This window comes from Mustela lutreola, chromosome 15 (assembly GCF_030435805.1).
Source record: "Mustela lutreola isolate mMusLut2 chromosome 15, mMusLut2.pri, whole genome shotgun sequence".
Taxonomy (NCBI): domain Eukaryota; kingdom Metazoa; phylum Chordata; class Mammalia; order Carnivora; family Mustelidae; genus Mustela; species Mustela lutreola.
In genome coordinates this window covers 54,618,604-54,642,679 of record NC_081304.1, presented here as the reverse complement: position 1 = coordinate 54,642,679, position 24,076 = coordinate 54,618,604, and the positions used below count along the sequence as shown (strand labels likewise).

At 45.3% G+C, this 24,076-nt stretch overlaps 1 protein-coding gene across 5 annotated transcripts in view; it reads left to right on the top strand.

The window, feature by feature from the left end:
* ARHGAP44 (Rho GTPase activating protein 44) overlaps nt 1-24,076 on the top strand; it is a 164,250-nt gene that overhangs the window by 98,037 nt on the left and 42,137 nt on the right. For all 5 annotated transcript variants that reach the window (XM_059150041.1, XM_059150040.1, XM_059150038.1 and 2 more), the window contains exons 4-7: nt 1,507-1,583; nt 10,810-10,921; nt 12,838-12,914; nt 20,614-20,731. In XM_059150041.1, the coding sequence (XP_059006024.1) occupies nt 1,507-1,583; nt 10,810-10,921; nt 12,838-12,914; nt 20,614-20,731 (384 nt within the window). The remainder of the gene's footprint in view (nt 1-1,506; nt 1,584-10,809; nt 10,922-12,837; nt 12,915-20,613; nt 20,732-24,076) is intronic.

Below are 24,076 nucleotides of genomic sequence, written 5' to 3'. Positions count from 1 at the left end.
CACATGTTTTTCTTTGATGATCTCTTTTCAGTTATTTTGGGTGGTATTGAGTTGTCTAACTGGGCCTTATGGTAATTTGGTTTAATTTATTGAAATACTGCCGGGCTTCAACACAGAGCCGCCCCATTTTATGTTTCCACCAACATGGCACGAAGCTTCCCATTTCTCCATGGGCTCACCATGCTTCCCGGCTCACCGATATTTCTTTTCTTTCTTTCTTTTTGTTTTTTTAAGATTTTATTTATTTATTGAGAGACAGAATGAGAGAGGGAGACTGGGAGCATGTGGGGAGGTCAGAGGGAGAAGCAGACTCCCCACTGAGCAGGGAGCCCAGTGTGGGACTCGATCCTGGGACTCTGGGATCATGACCTGAGCCGAAGGCAGACGCTTAACCGACTGAGCCACCCAGGTGCCCCACTGATACTTATTTTCTGATCTTTATTGTTACTCCACTTGCCATCCTAGTGGATGTGACTGGTCGCTCCCAGTGGCTTTGATTGGGGTTTTCTTCATGACTCATGATGTTTAGTGTCTTTTCATGTGCTTGTCAGCCATTTTCTATCTTCCTTACAGCGTGCCTTTATTTTATGCTTATTTTCTTTGCATTGTAACTGTACATGAACACTTCTCTCCCTTTCTTGACCATAAGCTGCCTCATTTATTTATTTTTTTAAAGATTTGATTTACTGATTTGAGAGAGCAAGGGAGAGAGCACAAACAGTAGGAGCAGCAGAGGGAGAGGGGGAAGCAGGCTCCCCTCTGAGCAGGGAGCCTGACGCGGGACTTGATCCCAGGAACCCAGGATCATGACCTGAGCTGAAGGCAGAGGCTTTAACCCACTGAGCCCCTCAGTGCCCCCCCCCCACTTTAAGTGAGTTCCACACCCAGTGTGCAGCCCAACACAGGGCTTGAACTCATGACCCTGAGATCAAGACCTGAGCTGAGATGAAGTGTCAGACGCTTCTACCAACTGAGCCACCCAGGCACCCCTATCCTACTTTATTTTAAAATGCAGCTTGTAGGGGCACCAGGGTGGCTCAGTTTATTAAGCCTCTGCCTTCCACTCAGGTCATGATCCTGGAGTCCTGGGATGGAGCCCCACATCAGGCTCCCTGCTCAGCAGGGAGTGGGCTTCTCCCTCTCCATCTGCCCCTGCTTGTATTCCCTCTCTCACTGTCTCTTTCTCTCTCTCTGTCAAATAAATATAAATAAATAAATAAACAAACAAACAAATAAATAAATAAAATGCAGCCCATAATCCTTAGGTTGAATTTCCAAATTGGCACATTTAATTCGGTTTTGATTTTCTGAATTTTCACCTCTGAGTCTAATCTGTCTTTGTATGCCCCGAATGTTCAGGTTTTCAACTTACCTTAAGGTCCTTTTGTGCCTTAACTAATACAGTAGCTAGGCAGGTATTTGACTTTCTGATGTTTTAGAGTAGGCAGCTGGCTGTTGAAATAGTTTTCATTACAACATTGTTTTTTTCTTTTTTTTCCTTTTCAGAAAAAGTTGCCTTTGACAACGCTGGCTCAGTGTTTGGTGGAGGGGTCAGCTATCCTGGGAGATGACACACTTCTTGGGTAGGTGACATCATGCGTGTTTTTAAGCCGAATCCAGGTAATCCCCCGTCCCTGAGAGGGGGGCCAGAGCTTCTCAGGGATGCATTGAGGACACCTGAAGACTGGGTGGGGCTTGGGTGGGAAGGCGGAAAGGTTTGCTGGTGAGAAAAATCAAAACCCCGGGTTCCAAAGTCATATTGGCTGTGCAGGGAGGCAGCTCTCCTTGGGAGGGGAAGTTAGCATAATAAACACAAAAAATGGGTTGAAGGACAAATGAAATCCCCAGGGCTGCAGCAGAAGCAAATGGGAAACCTCTCCATGTCAGATGTCAAAAATTATAGGATTCCCAGAACAACCGGGGCTGCGTCTGAGCGCACAATAAAAACACACTAAAAATAGAATGGTCGTGAGGGAGCATCAGCAAGACACGATCAGCAGGAGAGGTGGCGAGAACTAAAAATAGTGCAGAAATAGGAAAGAACATATGAAGTAATAGATATCAATATGCATGAAAGAGCTCTGCTTAAAATGAAGTTTAAAAATTAAGTGAGGACATCGCCTGGCTTAGCAGCACATGCACTAAAATTGGAACATGGCCCCTGAGCGTGGGTGACAGGCCAATGTGTGAAACACTCCATATTTTTAAGGAAAAAAAAAATTCCTGTTGTAACTGTGTAAGGTGACGCATTAATTAGATGTATCATGGTGCTCCTTTCACAGTATGTGCAAATATTGAATCCTCCATTGTACACCTGAAACAAATGCAATGTTATAGCCAGTTACAAACCTCCATTGAAAAGTAAAGACAAGGGATCCCTGGGTGGCTCAGTCCGTGAAGCGTCTGCCTTCGGCTCAGGTCATGATCCCAGGGTCTTGGGATGGAGCCCTGCATGGGGCCCTCTGCTCGGCAGGGAGCCTGCTTCTCCCTCTGCTGCTCCCCCTGCTTGTGAATCCTCTTTCTCTCTCTGACAAATAAATAAATAAAATCTTAAAAAAAAAAAAAAAGACAAAATAGTTCTTGACCAAAGAATCTAATGATATGGTGGTGGGGAATAATAGAATCAGAGAAAAGCCAATTAGAACTTTTTGAAATTCATATCATACTTACTGTCATTTAAAGCCACAAGATAAGCTCTTGGCCAGGGTGTGGAGAAAAAGGAGCCTCGTGCCCTGTTGGTGGGAATGCAAGCAGGTGCAGCCACTGTGGGAAACAGTGTGAGGGATTCCTCAGAAAGTTTAAAAATAGAATTAGCCATATGATTCAGCAATTGCAATTACTGGGTGTTTACTCAAAGAAGACAAAAACACTAATCAAAAGCATGTATGCACTCTTGTGTTTACTGCAGCATTGTTTATTTTAGCAGAGATAACAGAAGTCCCCCCCCCCCCCAGTGTCCATTTATGGATAAGTGAATGGATAAATAAGAAGTGTGGTGCACATATGTGTCTGTGTATGTATAAGAGTAATTTATATATAATGGAATAGTATTCAGTGTTAAAGAAGAATGGGATCTTGCCAGTTGTGACAATGGAGGGACCCAGATGTTATTATGCTAAATGCAATCAATCAGACAGAGACAAATAACGTTATGATTTCACTTATACGTGGATTCTGAAAAACAAATGAACAAATGAACAAAAAAAGCAGAAACGGGCATATGAATACAGAGAACAAGCTGATGGTGGCCAGAGAGGAGGGGGGCAGGGGTGGATTGGGAAGATGAGGGGAAGAGGAGTAGGAGGTTCAGGATTCCAGTTATGAAACAAGTCATGAGGATGGAAGGTGCAACATAGGGAATTAAAAAAAAAAAAAACCTTGAGATAAACTGAAATTATGCACCAATGAAATAAATAATAATAAACAGATAATAAATAATAAAATAAAATAAATAATAATAAAGAATTTGTGAGCTTGCAAACAGGTAGGAGGTTGCCACCAAGAATGAGCAGACTGATTTACAAGAGGTGGGGAGTTGGCATTCGGAAATGGACAAGCATGGATGATAAAATACAGACCTGTGTCTGGGAGCTGTTCCCCAAGAAGAAAATGAGGGTAAGGGGAGATTATGGTGGAGCATTTCTTTTCTAGATTTAGAAAAACAAACCAACCAACAAACAAACATAAATCTTTAGATTAAAGAAACACAAAAAGCGTTGATTGAGGTCAACAGAAAGAAATCTATTGCACCATATTAAGACTACAGATTATTAAGAAAAAAAGATAGAGAAATTTAAAATCAAGCAGAAGAAAAGCTCATTGTGTATAAAAGAACAATTCCAGGGGCACTGGGGTGGCTCAGTCAGTTGAGCATACACCTCTTGGTTTTGGCTCAGGTTGTGATCTCAGGATCAGGAGATTGAGCCTTGCATTGGGCTTCATGCTTAACAGGGAGTCTGCTTAGAATTCTCTCTCCCTCTCCATCTGCCCCTCCTGCTTGCTCACTTACTCACTCACTCAAATAAATAAATAAGTCTTTAAAAAGAAAAAGAGCAATTTAATTGATAGCAGGGTATTTATTTGTCAACTTAAAGAAATGCCAGGCAGTAATGGAGGAATCCCTTCAAGTATTGAGTGAAAATATAAGAAACCTAGATTCTCTGATGAATTAAACCATTATTCAAGAATAAAGGAAAGGATGCCTGGGTAGTTCAGTTGGTTAAGCATCTGCCTTCAGCTCAGGTCATGATCTCGGGGTCCAGGGACCGAACCCCACATTGGATCCCAATACTCTGCAGGGAACCTCCTTCTCCCTCTCTTTCTGCCTGCCACTTCCCCTGCTTATGCTCTCACTCTCTGTCAAATAAATAATAACCTTTTTTTAAAAAGAAAAGTAAAAAAATGAGAATAAAGGGAAATAAAGATATGGCTGGAAAAGATTTAGGAAAAATTACTAGTTGCATATTCTCACTAAACGGACTAGTTAAGATAGTTAAGATGTGTGAAACAGGTTACATCCAGAAGGAAGGAATGAAATGCAAGTCGCTGGATAGCATAAAAAATTTTGAGTGCCTTGTTGGGGATGAAAATTCTTTCTTTCTACCTGTCTGAGGTTCTTTGAGTGGGGCCCTTCAAATTAAATTGGCAGAAATAGATCAACAGAGGAAAGCATGCACATTTTATTAAGACGTGCGGTGCATACACGTGGCAGAGCTCATCGATGAGTAACTCAAAGGCAGGTTGGAACTTGGGCTTAGGTAGCACTTTTAACAAAAGAACAATTTTGAGGGAAGCAACAGGACAAAGGAGAAGAAATTTGAGTTCCTAGGGTGGCAGATTCTGGGATGGCAGATATTTGGGGAGGCAAATGGAAAAGAAGGCTCATTAGTCAGGTTTATATGTTGGTTCCCGAGGTGCCTTCTGGCTGATAAGGCTCTGGAGTTGTGTCTGGTGGTTGACTTCTGTCCTTCCTGGTAGAGAGGGGAGCAGGACAGCTTTACAGCCCGTGTCCTGCTTTTAGGCAAACAGGTGGAGGGCTTCTTCTTGATTGCCTGCAGCTCAAAATAATCCTTATGCTTAAGTGGCATTTTGGAGAAGGCATATTCTGCTACTCTTTGGTGTAAAGAAATATAAATAAGCATTGAATTAAAACATTACTTGGGGGAGTTTAAGGCAAAGTGAAACAGAATACTGGGAAATGATAGCATGGACCACCAGGAAGATGATCAGTGTACCAAAGTCTTTGACTGTTTGAAAGAAGGATAAATAAAGGTGTTCCATTTTTGTGTAAAGTGTGGGTGTTAGAAAAGCAAGAGGAACCACAAAAGGAATAGAATGTAGCACTTCGAAATTAGTAGAAGGATGAAAAGGGAAGTAAACAAAATAGAAAAAAGAAACACCCCAAAAGGGACTAAAAGGACAAAAAACAAGTAAAGAGAACACAAAGTAAAAGTACAAGGGAAGGGCTCTAGATCCGCAGTTGTGAAAGATGGAATCAAGTCAACGGCTCATAACATAGAGGATCACAGGGGAGGAAACATGCATGCTGTTTCTGAGATTTGCCTACAGCATAGGGACACAGGAAGGTTGGAGGTGAAGGGCTGAAGGACCCCTGGGGAAAGATTGACACACTGAGCACAAACATCTTATTTTGTTCCCTTCCCAAATCTACTACAGTGAAGGGATTTATTTTTTTCTTAAAAGACATGAACCCAGAAAGGCATGAAAAACAGGAGAGAAAACAAGATTTTGTGAGCTTTGAAAGCTGATGGTGGCCTGGTGACTTGACTGGACAGGTCTCAGAAAATGCACTCTGGAGCCAGAAGTAGGATATACAGACAGCCAATGTCATTTACCTCTTGAAAAGCTTGCAGGCTCAGAGGTGGTGGCCCCAGGGATCTCTAGAGTGGTGAGTGGGTCTTTGGGGGCTGGGAGGTGATCCAAGTTATGAGTGTGTGTGTGTCGAGACCTAGCTTAGTACCACTTGGGAGGCTCAAACCCAGCCCTTATCCACAGCTCTGGAAGACCCTCATCTCTTTATCCCCAGACCCAGCAGGAAAGTCTGGAGCTTTATTCTCTGAAGGGTGTAAAGCAGAGAGTCCAGATAGCAGACACCATGGAAGGGTATGCCTGCTGGCTGCTGAGATCTGCATCTCTCTCTCCCATCCCTGTGGCCCCCAGGTCTTTCCTCTCTAAGCCAGAAGAGCCTTCTCTGGCATATGGGGCCAGCCCAATGGGCATGAACCAAAGCCATTGGAGGGGACAGTACTTGAGCAAATGGCCCAGCTCAACCATCCCATAGACAAGCTTGCAGCCAAAGAGCTTTACTCACATACTCCGAGCTCTTAAATATAGACAGGCGTCCAAGCTCACCAAACATTTGAAGGACGTCTAAATTGAAGCCTACATACCAAAACAGTCGGGGAGGAGACTCCGGGGGAAATAGATATTGCATGGGGAAGAGAAGAGCTCTGGAAAATGCATCACTTACTTTGTCAGTGCTAAGAGAAAATAACGTGTCTGTGAACGAAAGCCAGGATGTTTGTCAATTATATCTCAATGAAAAAAAGAAAGAACTAAAAAACCAAGGATGTCAATTAAAAAAATGCTATAGGAAAGAAATACTCTGAGGTCGAGACAAGCTCATGGAAATAAAAGGTACATTTTCAGTGACAGGTTTGGAAGATAAAGTCAAATTCAGAAAAGACAACCATGACATCAAAAATGGAAAAGTTGGAAGATTAAAGAACCAACCCAGGAAGCTATAAGCCTGAATAACTTATATTATTAATATATAGTAATAATAATGGTAATAAAGTCATCCAGAAGAGTTTTCCAGAACTGAAGGATGTGAGTTCCTATATTGAAAGGGTCCATTGAGCTCCTGATACAACTGAGAAAAACTTGAACCTGTGCCCGGGCTCACCACTAGTGAAGACTAGTGAAAGGTACAGAGATTCTAGAACCTTCTGGAGGAAAAAAAAAATGGCCACAGTAGAAAGGCTCAGAAATTTGAATGCTTCCAGATTGCCAAACATAACAATGGAAATGAGGAGATTACTGTGGAATGCCTTCAAATTCTGAAGAAATATTATGCTTTGCTTAGAATTCTATATCCTGCCTAGCTATCAATCAGTATGAGGGTAGAAGGGAATATCATGACATGCGAGGTCTCAAAAATTGGTTTCCTGCCCACTCGCAGGCAGCTAAACCAAGGTGTGCTCTACAATGAAGTAACCAAGAAACAGGTAGACACAAGATATGGGAAATAAGATTTATCTGGCTCAGGACAGAGGGAGAGAAAAATCCCAGGAAGTAGGGAAGGAAGTGTGCAGGAAGACAGCTGCGCCAGGGATCGAAGGAAAAGTCAGTTCAGATTGACATGGGTCCCAGAGAGATGAATTCAAGATGGAACTCATTCACATCAAGTGTGGTTCAGCATCTTAGACAAAATAGTGGTGGGGGATTTGGGGTTCAGTCAGGTCTATAGAAAAACTAAACAAGCAAGCCAAAGCAAGGCCATTATTGATTCTACAGAGAGGATCAGAGAGCATGAACGTTTGGGAAAGACCAGTGATCACAATATCTGACCCAGCCGAACTCTGAATGGCACGCTGGGTCAAAATGTAGTGCAAATACCAAAGATCTACCAATACAAATAAGTGTGGGGAGGACAGACACAAAGATTGCCAAATTCTCATTTTCCAGAGTTGACAGTCCATAGCTAATGCCAATGCCAAAAAAAAAAAAAAAAAAAAAAAAAATAATAATAATAATAATTTAACAAGTAGCATCAGGAACATGGACATAAGTAATAGACAAATCAGATAAAAGACACCATTTAAAAAAGAGCAAAGAGAAGCAAGCCCATGACCTGGAAACTGAAATTTGCAGCAGAAAGGAAAAAGAACTTGAATCTCCTCTACATCCACACCCATATTTTTAGGTGTATATATGTATATATAAATGTAAATGTATTTTAAGTATAGATAGATAGACGGATGGAACTCCTACAAATAAATTCCAATAAAAAGATCCTGGTACCAAAACAGTCAATGAATGCAAATAGCACATCCTACGAGAGGGATCGTGAAATGGCCCGAAACACGAAAAGGCACTCAGTCTCCCCAGAAGCCAAGAAATGCAGATTAAAACCAGGATGAGGTCATAATTGGCATCCACCAGTTTGGCAGAACTCCAACGCCTTACCAGTACCAAGGCTTGGCAGAGTGTAGAGCGTTGGGAGCTCTCATTTGTGCTGGTGAGGGCAAAGTTAGCGTTATCCCTTTGGAGAACAAGTAGCTAGTGAGGTTAAGGATGGTGCATATCTCCTCTCTTTTGCACAGAAAAATTCTTATGTGCAAACGGACCATACACACCTATGCAATAGCCCTGGACTTGATGGGTCTGTTGATTCAGGGAAAGCTTAATAAGTGGTGGGATAGGATTCCATGCACCAGAATGATTTAATTCTGCATGTATAGGACATATAAGACATATGTGCAAGACACATAAGCCCCAAAGATGATGCATGAACAAAGCAAGCCTGGGGCACCTGGGTGGTTCAGTGGGTTAAAGCCTCTGCTTCAGCTCAGGTCATGATCCCAGGGTCCTGGGATCAAGCCCCGCATTGGGCTCTCTGCTCAGTGGGGAGCCTGCTTCCTCCTCTCTCTCTGCCTGCCTTTTCTCCTACTTGTTATGTCTCTCTCTGTCAAATAAATAAATAAAATCTTAAAAAAAAAAAAAAAAGTCAAGCCAGAGGATAGGTTAAGTGTAAAACCATTGATAGGAACTTGTTTGGGTCAGGCTTCAGTATTCTGTATTGTATGTGAATGCTTGTATATTTCATAGAAGCATAAACATAAGAACAGGAAAGATACATACTAACTTTAGAATCAGTGACCTCTTCTACTTTTATTGATTTGTAAAAACTTTCTCATGTATTTCGGTTACCCTGGTACCATGCAGAAGGAGGACTGCCTGCGTACCCCTATACCCACTTGGGGAATTAACATCTTTGAAATAACATATCTTCTCACCTAGGAATATGGCATAGCTTTCTACTTATCTACGTCTTCCATTATTTGCTTACTCCGAATCCACTTTTGTAATGGTTTTTCCATTCCAATTTTCCAACGGGGTAATTGTTCATTCTGTACAAGGTCAGTTGTCATGGCTTAGAAGAAGGAGTTCTCTTTGTAGAAGAGCCTCCTGAAATTGAGTTTTGGGGGATGAGTTGGAAGATGTTGGTCTACACAAAGATGAACTTGAAATGGATAAAAGACCTCAATGAAAGGCAGGAGTCCATCAGAATCCTAGGGGAGAACATAGGCAGTAACCTCTTCGACATCAGCCACAGCAACTTCTTTCAAGATATGTCTCCAAAGGCAAAGGAAACAAAAGTGAAAATGAACTTTTGGGACTTAATCAAGATCAAAAGCTTCTACAGAGCAAAGGAAACAGTCAACAAAACAAAGAGGCAATCCATGGAATAGGAGAAGATATTCGCAAATGACACTGCAGACAAAGGGCTGATATCCAGGATCCATAAAGAACTCCTCAAACTCAACACACACAAAACAGATAATCATGTCAAAAATGGGCAGAAGACACGAACAGACACTTCTCCAATGAAGACATACAAATGACTAACAGACACATGAAAAAATGTTCATCAACACTAGCCATCAGGGAGATTCAAATCAAAACCACATTGATATATCACCTTACACCAGTTAGAATAGCTAAAATTAATAGGACAGTAGACAACGTGTGTTGGAGAAGGTGTGGAGAAAGGGGAACCCTCTTCCACTGTTGGTGGGAATGCAAGATGGTGCAGCCACTTTGGAAAACAGTGTGGAGGTTCCTTAAGAAATTAAAAATAGAACTTCTCTATGACCCTGCAATTGCACTATTGGGTATTTACCCCAAAGATACAGATGTAGGGAAAAGAAGGGCCATTTGCACCCCAATGTTCATAGCAGCAATAGCCACAATTGCCAAACTGTGGAAAGAACCCAGATACCCCTCAATGAGCAAATGGATAAAGAAGATGTGGTCCATATATACTATGGAGTATTATGTCTCCATCAGAAAGGATGAATACCTAACTTTTATATGAACATGGACGGGACTGGAGGAGATTATGCTGAGTGAAATAAGTCAAGTAGAGAGAGTCAATTCTCATATAGTTTCACTTACTTGTGGAGCATAAGGAATAACATGGAGGACATGGGGAGATGGAGAAGAGAATGGAGTTAGGGGAAATTGGAGGGGGAGATGAACCACGAGAGACTGTGGACTCTGAGAAACAATCTGAGGTTTTGTGGGGGAGGGGAGGAAGAAGGGAGGTTGGGAGAGCCTGGTGGTGGGTATTAAGGAGGGCAGGTATTGCATGGAGCACTGGGTGTGGGGCATAAACAATGAATTCTGGAACACTGAAAAGAAATTTAAAAAATAAATAAAAATTTAAAAAATTAAAAAAAAAATTATCTAGGGGGTAAAAAAGAAAGATGTTGGTCTGTTTGTGCATCGGTTGTAGCTCATTTTCCAGGGCTCAGGGGACATAGAAGCATCTGGGGCTTATGGCTGTATACATTCAGCACGTAGGAGTCTGTTGTTCCCTGTCTCTCTTGTATTTCCCTACGTGTTTCCTTTACTCTAGGCACAGGGTGGGTTCTTTGCATCCTTTAAAAAAAATGCATAATTTCAGAAGTCAAACTGAGTAGAACAAGTTGGGCCGCTCAGATGCAGGTGACCTCCTGCTGACCACCTCGCGGTCCCGAGCGTGGCTTTCCCCTCCTGTTGCAGGAAGATGCTGAAACTCTGCGGAGAGGCGGAGGACAAGCTGGCTCAGGAGCTGATCCACTTCGAGCTGCAGGTGGAGAGAGACGTGATCGAGCCCCTGTTTTTGCTGGCTGAGGTAAGCCGTGCGCACGAGGCCGCCCCACTTGGGGACACTGTTCTGCAGCAGGAATTATCACTGCCCATCCGCCTGGTCAGGATTCCCCATATAGCACCAGCTCCCTCTGCCCCTGACACTCCTCTCTGCTGGCTTCCCAGTGGGGACGGGAGCTTAGCTGGCACCAGATCTCCTTCCCCACGGGGGTCTGCATGCTTTACCCATCCTGCCCCCAACCCATCTCCTGTCTTCCACGAAATGAACAGCAGCCCCTCCTCTGTAGGGCCGCCTACACCTTATGTATACGCGGATCCCTTCTCTTTGATTTCATCCGATTTTATTTTTTACTTTAGTTCCAGTATAGTTCATATCCTGCGTCCTGCACATTGCAGGAGCACAGTACGGTGATTCAAAAGTTCTGTATCTTACTCCATGCTCGTCATAAATGTGCCCTTCAGCCCCTATGTCTCTGGGTTCTGAAGGGTGCTGGATAACACTGTGAGGACACAGACACCTTGATGTCCGTGTGACGATCTGGCTAGCTTCAGCCAAGTGAAATTGTGTCGAGTAAGAATGGACACCGTTGGGGATTTTATTTGCCTTGCGCCCCTGACTTCTTTCCAGTTGCCTTGGATTGGTCATCCAAGACCACCCCAGCCCCATCCCTTCGAACTACAGGTGCTCCGCGTCTGCACGGTTTGCTAGCCACTAGCCACCTGGGGCTGGCAAGCTCTTGAAATGTGCTTCGTGTCACCGAGGAACTCCATTTCACAATTTAATTTCACCGAGGAACTACTTTTCACATTTTTAATTTTTACTCATTCGAATTTAAAACGCTGCACCCACAGAGAGCTAGGGGCTAGCATATTGGATGGCATTGCCCTAGACCAGGCCTGGTTTCCTTCCTGGACTCCCTCCAGCACCTCCCCATCCCCTGGTGCAATTTCTATAACAGAATGGACGGGCAAATCATTAACCGAAGTGCCTCAAAGTTTTCAAGGAGAAAATCCTGCCTATAGTGCCTTGATAGAGATCAGCTCTAGACTTCTCAGGTGCCGTTCTGTGTTAGGCCATAGCCCAGCCAAGCGCATGCATGAGAGGCCCTTTGCACCTTGGAAAGGTGGTCTGGGGTCTTGGGCAAAGCCTGAAGCAAACCTGGCCTGGGTGCCAAGACTTGCTTGTGCCAGCCAGATGTCCTTCTGGCCTGTCAGAAATGGTTCTCCTCCCTACGTTACTCACCCCTGCTCCGAAGACCGTCCTCATGGTTTTCCCTCCTGTAGAAGCCACAGCCTGAGATGGTTTTGGGTTTTCAATTTACAGCCACTTTTCCCCTTTAAATTCACATTTTCTGCCCCTCTTTGGTGGAGCCCGGGCCCCAAATCCCACACTGGGTGTTCCGTGAAGTCATTTTTGGAAATAAAAATATAAAAAGAGCATCCATGTACAACCAACCCACTGTGGAAGAACTTGTCATAGCTGAGCAGAGCCGTGGCAAGGTTTGATTTGGTATTTATTGGGGGGGGGGGTCTTTATTTTTATAAAAATGCATCCTGATTGCATTCCCCCATCAGATCTCGGGCTTCCTGGATGAGCGCCCCTCCGCCTGCTGCTGTCTGTTGTGAATTAGGTCTCTGTGTCAGCTCTTCCTGCTTTTCTCCCCATGTGTGGCCTTTGTGTCGTGGACAGAGCCGGGATGAAGCCCATGTTTGCTGGCTGAGGTCGGGGACAAGAAGGAGGCCAGGCATAAGTGAGCAGGGGAGTGCAGAGCCCCCCAGGGTCAGGCTGGTGGAGGGCCTGACAGGGGTCCCGCGAAGAAAGAGCAGCAGTTAGCTCAGGCAAAGGAATTGAGGGTTTCCTCTGGAAATCAGGACTGGGGGCCGTCAGCCCACGTACAAACTCAAGGGGAACGTCCGTCTGACTCTGTCCTGTGGTTACAGGTGGAAATCCCGAACATTCAGAAGCAGAGGAAACACTTAGCAAAGCTGGTGCTAGACATGGATTCTTCTCGAACGAGGTACGGAAGGGCTTCTTTGCTTTCCTTTTTTGTCTCTTGGAAGGGAGATTGCATCTGGGGCGTGGGGAAGGGTTTGTGGGGAGCGTCATTTGTCAAGTGTGTTTCCATCCTCCAGGTTTTTCTTAATACCCCTGACATGGCAGGCACTGGAGGGGAGGGTCGTGAGTCAGAGATATGGGGTCCCCACCCTCACGGGGGCTGTGGCCCATTGTGAGAGACAGAGACCCTAGACAAGCCAGTGAACACGTGGTGACTTCAGGCGCCCATAAGTCCTGTAAAGAAGGTAGCACAGTGCAGTTTTGGAAGAGAGTGATGGAGAAAGGGAAGCTACAATATTAGGTGGGCTGAAACAGAGAAGGCTTCTTAGAGATGACACTTGATCTGTGACTTAAATGGTGAGAAGGAGGCAGCCATGCAGAGATAGGGCACAGGACTGTCCATGGCAGCAGGAACAGCACATGCAAAGGTCCTCAGGCAGGATTGGGGAGAAATCAGGCTGCCACAGTCCGGGTATAACACCAGGGCAGTGTGACTGGGGTATGAGCCAAGGTGGGGCATACTAGGAGCTGAGATCAAAGAGGCAAGGTGGGTGAGGTGTTGTGTCTAAGGAAGGGGGAAAATTCTGATTCTGGGACCTGCCCACTGTTTCCTGAAGCCAGTGGTATAGCGCTTTCCTTTTTGTAGCCACTCTGAACCTGAGACCATTATGATGGAAGCAGCATTCCAGCTGTGCTGCTCTCCTCCAGGACCATCTCCCAGAAGCCTCCAGAAAGTACCTCTTCCATCAGGCGGGTCACCAGAGACCCTAAGATGCCATTGACTCTGACCACCGTGTGTCCCCGATGGTTCATATGCAACTTCCTAATTCTCACAGTGGCAGGGTGCCTACGTGTGCAGCTTGAAGGAAGGCAGGTTCCTGAAGATGAATACGGAAGGAAGCTTTCAGTTCTACCACAAGCCCTTTGCAGGTCAATTTTAAACCTCTCCTTACCTCTATTTAACTTTTTTGAGGAAAAGAAACAAAACCAGAAAACAGCCATCTACTTGGACTGAGAGATGTCATATAGACTCCCGAAGCAGGAGTCCGAGGTGAGATGGTGAGATCCAGGTCACCTGTTTCCAAGACCTGTGAGTTTGGTCAAGTCACTCAGCCTCCCAGAGTCACAGTTGCCCCACTTGCGCACAGGTAGTGACGCCATCCGTTGGCTGATGTGAGGAGGTTGTTTTGAGTGTCCATTGAGATCGCATTTGTCACAGCGCTTCCCAGGTGCTTTGCCAAAGGAAACTGCTACAATTAACTAGTTGGGACCTGGGAATTCAACATCTGGACTGATACAGAGTGTAAGGTGATCGCCCAAGACCAGAAATAGAACAGGTTAGAGCAGCAGAGAAACAGAGAATGTCTTTCGTTAACTTAGCGTTTCCCAAACTTCAGTCCACCTGAATAGTTTTGAACATCTGGACCTACACATCTCACAAAAAGTCGATTCGCTTCTTCAAAATGAATCTGTTTAAAAGATGTTAGGGCCCTACAGTACATTGAAGGGCGCTACCTTTTCTGTGAATGCCAGGTAGACATAGAAGCGCAAAGGACGAAAGCAAAGCCTGTTGCTCACAGAAGGCTGTGACCCTGAAGCTTGTCTCCTTTCATTAAGAAGGAAGAGGAGGAAGAACATTGTCAAGGTTTTTCCGACCCAAGTCTGAGGCTCTCTCCTCAGCGCTCATGGAGGAAGACAGAGCAGGTTACGTGGGGAGTATGGATGTGACATCACCAACTACTGTATCCTTGGACCATGTCCAGTGCCTCCCGTGACATCAGCATTCAAGGCCCACATTGGGGCAGTCACACAAGGATTAAAGACATGCTGACTGTCCCACTGTTAAGAGGATGGTGGAGACTTTGCTCCTGGGTTTGTAGAGTGATTTCCTTCACCGTGGAGACCTGGCCCTTCGCTCTGAGGTCTTCCCCCCGCCTCTGTAAGGGAAACCTAAATTTCCATCTAAGAGCTTCTGGTCGGAAGGCCAGATGCTAGCTAGCATTAGCGCTTGTCGTTGTCACCTCTACTTAACGTGATTTTGCTCAGTCTCCTTATGAGAGGTTGAGTGGGCAACAGTCACGGTCCATCTAGTCATGTGGTGCGTTTTTAATGGTGACACCAAGTGGCATATGGATTCTGAAAACCATAGAGAAGCATCGTTAGGAACCCGTCTTCCACGATTTGAGGAACTGTTCCACATTCTCAGCTCATCATCTCTTGTATGCTGGGGTTTGGTCAGGACATCTCTACCTCCCCCATCCAAATTCTTACGCTTCTAAACTTCAGCCAAGACCCTTGACAACCTTTGTCTTTTTGGAAGCCAACCCACCCAACTTCCTGCCTTTTCCCCAAACCCTCACTCTTCAGCCAACATGAGGACTGCGTCCCACGAGACAGTAGTGAGAGTAAGACCAGATGCTATGCCATTGAATAGCAAGGAACACCAGCTGCTCTTCTGGATCAGAGGGTCCTTCCTGCCCTCCCCTCCACCCCACCCTGCTTCCCACCATGGTCAGTGTGTAGGTTCCATTCTTTGCAGGATCACCAAAACTTTCGTTAGTCCCTTTTTGTTGTTCCCAAGTTACACTCTGAAGAACTGCACGGTGTATTCCAGATGGAGACACGCTGTTGATCTGTGTGCCCGGATCCTTGAGTTGTACAAGAACTTGGGTGGATACTGTCAAACCCAACTCCTTTATCCAATGTGTAATTGGGTCTGAATCCAAGGTGTGTATTTGCCTCAATTCCAGTAGATCTGGCTTGTCTGTTTGGAAAGCCAATCATGCAAGCCTTACCATCCTCAGAGAAGACCAGAGTTTAGAAGTTGAGTAGAAGGAGGTAGATAAGGAGGCTGGAGGAAAAATTCAAGGAAGCTTTAAAGCTTTATGCTGAGTTAAAGATTGTGAATTGAATTGAATCGAATTGAATGATATACAAATGTCTTTTCTGGAATAGATTTGGTTTGGCAGTGGTTGCAGAAGGAGCTCCGTTCCCTCCCAAAGTCTGCCTCGATTTTTCTGAGCGTGTATCTCAAGATCAGCCCTTCTGGATCCAGGACACTTTGTGCTCCTGCTGAGCAGCTGTGGACTAAATTTCATCCGCCCTCCCCAAATTCACGTGTTGAAGTGCTAACCCACTCGTGTGACTCTATTTGGAGATAGGGCCTTTCAAAAGTAATTAAGGTTAAGTCCCGTCCTAAGGGTAGGGCCTTAATCTAGTTGGGTTGGGGGCCTTCTAAGAAGAGGAAGGGAGAGATTTCTTTCTCTTTGCACACTCACTCAGGGGAAAGGCCACGTGAGCACAAGTGAGGAGGCAGCAAGAGAGCCTCCACCAGACCCAAACCCTGCCAGAAGCTCAGTCTGGGGCTTCCAGCCTCCAGAACTACCAGATAACTCATTTCTGTTGCTTAAACCACACAGTCTGTGGTATATTGTCAATATATTGGTATATATTGTCTGCAGTCTGTGCAGATTAAGACACCTGCCTTCGGGATACCTGGGTGGCTCAGTCAATAAGTGTCTGCCTTCAGCTCAGGTCATGATCCCGGGGTCCTGGGATCGAGCCCTGCATCGGGCTTCCTGCTTGGCGGGAAGCCTGCTTCTCCCTCTGCCACTCCCTCTGCTTGTGTTACCTCCCTCTGCTGTGTCTCTCTGTCAAATAAATAAATAAAATCCTAAAAAAAAAAAAAAAAAGACATCTGCTTTCTTTGGAAGCAGGTGAACTAAGATAAATAAGATAGGAGAGTTGGGGGATGGAGACCAGGCAGCTCATGGAATTAAAGAAGTAGCTCATTAGGAGAGATTTAAGTGCATGGTGTCGCCAGCTTCAAAGCTGTTCCTCACCTCCTACCTCTCCTACATACAGGCATCTTAGAGCCAGTCTTCACGGTCCCTTGGGCTTCTGTCTCCCCAGCATGAGACCTGTTTCCTTTGTTCCAGTTCTCAAAGTACAGAGGAGAGAGGCCATTTGTCTAGACTTTGCTTAGATGCCACTTCCTAGGCCTGTCAGTTGGTCACGGTGATGAAGTATGGGCGTGGGCTTGGCTTGCATCAGCGACCCCCGCCTGGGTCACTCACGGGGAGGGTCATGCAAAACTGGCAGCTTCTTGGGGCGCCTGGATGGCTCCATCGGTTAAGCGTCTGACTCTTGGTTTCAGCTCAGGTCCTGATCTCATGGGTCGTGAGATCAAGCCCTGCATCAGGCTCTGCGCTCAGTGGGAGTCTGTTTTGCTTGGATAGTCTTACAGTTTCTCCCTCTGCTCCTTCCCCTGTTCTCTTACTTTCTCTCTTTCTCTCCCAAATAAATAAATAAATCTTTAAAAATTAAAATTTTAAAAAGCCACTCTGGCAGCTCTCTTTGGCCCATATATCAGAGCAGGAGTAGGGCAGTGCCTCACTAACCGGAGGACGCCAATGACAGAGGGAAGCAGACAGGACAGATGAAATAATAAATGTCCGTCTAAAGGAACATTCCTGTTTGCCTTCCAAAAATTCTTCTCAACTTCCCATTGCCCTGAACTCCTCTTGCCTTTGCCCTCTTGACCAGTTTCCTGATCCCTAAAATTCCATACCTTTATTTCTGGCCCTTTTCTCTCCTCTAGGCTTCATTAAAGCTGGTTTTCTGTTTCCACCTCCCCCCGCCCCCAGACCCTATAGCAGCGGCATCTTTCCCAGCGAATAATGGTGTCATACCAGAGCAGAACTTTCTTTTTGTTTTATTTAAATTCAATTAATTAACACCTAGTGTACTATTAGTTTCAGGGGTAGAGTTCAGGGATTCACCAGACGCATATAACGCCCAGTACTTATTACATCATGTGCCCTCCTTAATGCCCAGAACTTTCTGCTCCGCAGATTTGAAAGCTCAGACTTTTTGGTCGAGCGAGAATCCCTGTTTCTTCTCTTGTCGGAGCAGGAAAGTGCTTGAGTTTATTGACAGAATGGATGTCTGACAAGGCCACTGTATCTTGAAATTCATGATTAGTGTCTCTTTCCCTAGCAGATTACTATCCATACACATTTTCCCGTGTTTTCCGTGCTGTTTTATTGTTTGATCTCCACTATCTGATTCTGCATCTTCTCACTGTTTTATAATCTCAAAATTGGTTACTTCTCTCTTGCAAATAAGTTTCCCCATAAAGGGAGGGGAAGGATCTGTGTTTTTAAGCTACCAAAGTATTATCTAAGAGGTCAAATTTGGGGGGGGGGGGAATAGAGGGAAAAAGGAAAGAAAATAAAGGTAACTTGGGAAAATGTCTTCATGTTAATAGATACATATTAAGGATATTTGGGTTTAAAGGATTAAGAATAATTGGGATATTAAAGGGATTAAGGACAATTGGGTTTAAAAAAAATCAAATCCAGATCTTCGAAGCCATAAAAAAATATCAGTGTCTGTGGTCACTGTATTTTTTTTCCACACGTATATTGGTTAGTTGTTTTTTCTTCAGATGGCATGAGCCACATGATAGTTTTAGCTTTTTTATTTTTATTTTTATTTTTTTTAGTAGGTTCCACACCCAGCAAGGGGCTTGAACTCACGACCCTGAGATTCTAAGATCAAGAGCTGTGTGCTGCACCCACTAAGCCAGCCAGGCGCCCCTGAGCTTAATCTCATAATCTGCCATATTCGTGATCAGCGGTCTCCATTATAGCCATGGCGTCTCCTACTTTATTTGACCAAAAATCCCCACAACACCTTAATACTTCGAAGTGACTAAACCCTGGGAAGTTTATTAAATAGATCATGTCTGTTGGGCAAACTAAAAGAACCACCCAGGAAGTTTTACCAATCTGTATCTGTTAGTTCAGATTTTCCAACAACTTTGAATAGAATATTTCCTTTGCACTGAGGAATGGTTCGCAAGATGTGCATGTCCCTCTCTGGACCTTCCACCCAGCTTGATATCCTAAAGACCTTTTAAGTCATTTTCCCGTCAATGCATTTTTTTTTAAAGATTTTATTTATGTTTTTGACAAAGAGAGATCACAAGTAAACAGAGAGGCAGGCAGAGAGAGAGACAGAGGGAAGCAGGCTCCCTGCTGAGCAGAGAGCCCAAAACGGGACTCGATCCCAGGACCCTGAGATCACGACCCGAGCCGAAGGCAGTGATTTAACCCACTGAGCCATCCAGGCGCCCCCGTCAATGCCTTTTTTAAACAAGATTTCATTTATTTCTTTGTTTAAAGCGAGTGCAAGCAGGGGCAGCGGGAGAGGGAGACTCTCAAACAGACTCCCGGGGGAGCACAGAGCCAGACCTGGGGCTCCATCTCAGGACCCTGAGATCATGACCTGAGCCGAGATCAAGAATTGGCAGCTTAATTTCTCTCTGTCAAATAAATAAATAAATAAAATCTTAAAAAAAAAAAAAAAGAATTGGCAGCTTAACCAACCAAACCACCCAGGCACCTGCCCCATGCCTACCCCCGTGAATGCATTTTTTAAGTAACACAGACTCCTTTAGTTTGTTCTTTTATGTAAATAGCAAAGAGGACTTTCATTTCCCTTTCCTGTGTCGGAGTCTTATACTCTTCTGTTTTTCCCGCGGAAACAAACTCAGAGAAAGAAGAAATCATGTAGAGAAACCACCTAGGGATTCTTGACTCTCAAAATGAGGGTTGCGTTGCATATTGTGCCTCTGAGATGGATGGTCTAAGAGCCAGACAAGGCCTATGGGGCCATCGGGTTCGGTCTGTACGCCACTGGCCTGCATGGTCTGTTGCCCAGTTGCATCAGGGGGGTTCATGTGATGGTTTCCAGCCTCTCTTGTCAGCGGAGGCGGGCCAGCCCCCACCCGCATCCCCTTCCCCTCACTGTCCCTCCAGCCTTCCCCGAGAGACCGCAGTCCATGTGGGCTGTGCTTCGTCATCCTGCTGTTTTCCTTAGGGCCGTGGAATGGTTGTGCATCTCGTGGCCCAGTTACAAGTAGGAAAATAAAGGGAGGACTAGTTTTTAAGATCCTGACTCCCCTGACTTCATGCTCTTACTCCCTGGCCCCTAAAAGCCACTGAGTTCACAGACTCCTGGGCAGCAGGAACCTACAGCTTGTCCCTGCTGCAGCTCCCGCTGCCTTGCGTCAGCAGAACCGTCGTCCTTCGGGGCCTGCTCTTGGTCATTCCCTGATAATGCCAGGGCCAACAGAAACATCTGTACTTCGCCACGAAACCTTTCCAAGCCACATCCTCCAACGGCTGCTGCTCTCCACGCAAAGGACAGACGTCGAAGGAAATACAAATGCGGTATCCGAACGTTGACTGGAAGCTTTTTTGTGCTGACCTGTGGAGATGTTGGCTTTCAGAGTCATTTCGATTCTCCTCTGCTTCTCCTCTCCCCTGGCACCCGTGACTGGCTTCAGCCAAATCGGCGAGTGTTCCCAGACTCAGAGCCACGGGGCAGGCTGGGAGCTTCCAGGGAACACACAGACTGGGCCTTGGACAGAGCACCGGTGATGGCCACTGGGCCTCCGTGTTCGGGAGAAACATTTCAGGGGACATGATGCCAAACTGGCCCATGGCTCCCCACGCTGCTCCGTGTCCGGCCACAGCTGCCCCCTTCCTCCTGGGTAGTGTTTGCAACCTGCTCTCTTCTCCATGCCCCCACGGACTTCCCAGGGCTCTCCACCTGTCTCACCCCTCTCCTCTTTTTCTCCTGTTTTCCATCAGGTGGCAGCAGACTTCCAAGTCTTCAGGTCTGTCCAGCGGCTTACAGCCTGCGGGTGCCAAAGCTGATGCCCTCAGGGAAGAGATGGAGGAAGCTGCCAACAGAGTGGAGATTTGCAGGGTACCCCCTCTTCTCCCCCCGCTGTCTTTGCACCTCTCTATCGGGACAGATGGGGGAACCCCCACCCCATTCCACGCTTAAAACCTAAGCGTGAGCTCTGGTTGAGCAGAATGTCTCCGAGCTTGCCTGCTGGTATCTCCAGAGCCCGGGGTGAGCCCTAAGAGTTGAGGCTTTGAGGCAGCCTTGGGTGGGGGAGGGGGGGACAGCGGTGGATTAGCAACAGCGTTCCCGCATAGCGGGCACGGAGGACGTGGCCGTGGTGTCTCTGTGAAGCTTTTGTAAGGCACCTTCATCCCACGGAATGGGCTCTCGGCAGGATGGAACAGCTGAGAATTTAGACAGTAGACCAACCTTGACTCGCTGTCGATATCAAATTGTTTCTCTTTATGTTCACCTTGTAATATTTCCTGAGTCACTCGACCCATCTCCTGCCTCCTGGGACATTGTCAGCTGTGAAGCTGAAATGCTGACCAAGGAGATAGTCAGGGAAAAGACGAGTTCCCGCTTGTTCAGGGAGGAATGTCTCCTTCTAAGATATCCATGCCTCTGCCCTTGGGAATGTCAGAAGCCCTTTGTTACGTCTGCTCAGACGTTTCCCGTCTTCGCCACAAACGTTGTGTGGGCATAACTCGCAGGGCACACCGCTCGTGATACTCTGTGTAAGAACATCTGTATTCCGCGCAGGTATGTCTGTTGTGGTTCGATCCACGGAGCAAGAGTATCTCATGTTTCTGGAAGCATGCTGTGTACCCACCTGTTGTCTTAATCTCATATGTTCTTGGTTTTTTGTTTTTTTAAGATTTTATTTTATTTATTTGAGAGAAAGTGACCATGTGAGCGGGGGAGAGAGAGAGGGAGACGCAGACTCCCTGCTGAGGAAGGAGCCCAGTGTGGGACTCGATCCCAGGACTCCAGGATCATGACCCAAGCCAAACGCAAATGCTTAACCAACTGAGCCCCCCTAGGAGCCCCTAATCTGATAATGGTTTTATAACAAGCGTTGCCACTTTGCATGAAGACATCTCTGTTCTTTGTGGCTATTTCTAGTCTTGTCTGCTGGTCTTTTATAACCACACTGCACAGGGGGCTTCAACCTTGTGTTTGGATCACGTTCAGGGTCAGATAGGATCGCTCTCTGGAATTAGGAACCGTGACAGGTCGGTAAAGAATCCACGATCTCTCCGCCGACACTACCATGGACTCAAGCAAAGACTCCAAAATACTCCCCCAGGTCCTAAGGGTCATTGGGAGCTGAGCCAATTTGTCATTTGAACGGCTGTGTGAAGGGCAAACAGCCAGCTGGTGGGGTTTGTGAAGTCTAACTCTCGTGCTGCTCTCACTTTGACTCTGTGCTATGTCTACGCATCATACCTCGGACTCGCATTCTTGAATGAAGAGTCCCATTTCTTACACAATGATGCTGTGAAACAGACAAGAGACAGTGGCATCGGGGGGATGCTGGACACGAGTCTCCAAGTTCAATACCTTCATTGTCCTGTAGCTCTTTCCATGTGCTTTTCTTACCAAAAAATATGTTCGGTTCCCTTTCAGAGATTAAAAAAGTCATACATTTTGCCATCACCTGTGAAAAAGCATGAAAATATATCAAGAAGAAGCACCAGTAATTGTCCCACACCCCATTCCTGCCCAGCAACCCATCTGTTTCCAGAGGATGGCCAGTTCCCCTTTTCACCAGTATTTATTCAGAATTGTCGGGAACAGTGGCTCTCTGTTATGTGCCGTCTTATCTCTATGTTTCTGTGATTTTAATTTCCCTATTAGTAATGCTCAGTGGATCTTTGTGTCTATCGGATTTCCTGCAGATATGCATAGACATTCCCAGGTTGGCAAATTGCCCGTTTGTATGGGCAATTGGACCAACATTTCTGTTTTTCTTAAATATCAATTTGTATAAGTTCTCTGCATATCAGGAGTTGAACTTCCTTCTGTTTGTTGTGTTGCAGATCGTTTTTCCAGTCTGCTATTTGCCCCTTGGCTTTGTTTATATGCGTGTATTCCTTTGCACGGGAAACTATCCCAGGCATCTTCCACCTCAAGGTTAAAGTATCTGGTGTGGTCTGTGTTTTGAGTATTGGACATTCCAGAAAAGATGCGGTGGTATCTCGTTCTAAATTGCCCTTTGCAAATGACGTAAGATGATGAACATCTTTTCATATGCTTGTGTGCTGTCTGTATGTGTATATACATACACACACTTTGGTGATATGTCTGTTCAAGCCTTTTGCCCATTTTCAAATCGGGTTGTTATTTGGCATTGCGTCGTCTCATCTCCAAGTACTGGGGGAGTTTTTTCAGCTCTATTTCTGTAATTTTATTTCCAGCTTAATCCCACTGTGGTCAGGGAGCCAGCACTGTGTGATTTCAATTCTTTTAGATCTGTCAAAATGTGTTTTATGGCCCGTGATGTGATCTGTCTTAGTGGACATTCCTCGTGAGCTCGGGAAGAATGTGTATCCTGTTGTTGTTGGATGAAGGAGCCCATGGATGTCAGCTCTGTCTAGTTAATGGATGGCTGAGTTGAGCTCTGTCCATACTGCTGTTCTGCCTGCTGGATCTGTCCATTTCTGATCAGTTGCTGTTGAAGTCTCCAGCTATAATAGTAGATTCCTGTCTTTTTCTTTGTAGTCCTGTCACTTTTGCCTCATGTACTTTGATGCTCTGTTGTTCGGGGCACACACATGAAGGATTGTTCCGTCTTGTAGAATGACCCCTTTAGCATTAATGGTGTCCCTCTTTATCCCGATAACTTCTCTCACTCAGAATGCCTGTCTGGGGGACATATAGCCATTCCCCCTTTCTTTTGATTCGTGGTAATGGGGTATGTCTTTCTCCATCTTTTTACTTTTTATCTGTACATATCTTTATATTTAAAGTGGGTTTCTTATGACCCTCATATAGTTGGGCCTTGGTTTTTGATCCACTCTGACAACCTTTGTCTTTTCATTGGTTTATTTTCATTGTTTAAGTGATTATTGAATATAGTTAGATTCATATCTACCCTAATTGTTCCTGTTTTCTACTGGTTCCCCCTGTTCTTTAATACTATTTCTGCCTTCAGTTTTTCTGCCTTTGAGTTTTTACTTGAGCATTTTATATGGTTTTATTTTCACTCCTTTCTCAGTCTATCAATTATACTTTTGTTTAAAATGGTTTTTTAGTGGTTGCCTTAGAGTTTGCAATGTACATTCACAACGAATCCAGAACTGCCAGGGAATAGCTAGATGCTGTTTTGTTTATGGTGCGAGTATGTCTTAGTAACAAAATGTTCCTAGTTCCATCCACCAACTTGTGACTTGTAGGGAAGCAGACATAGCCACAGGTGTG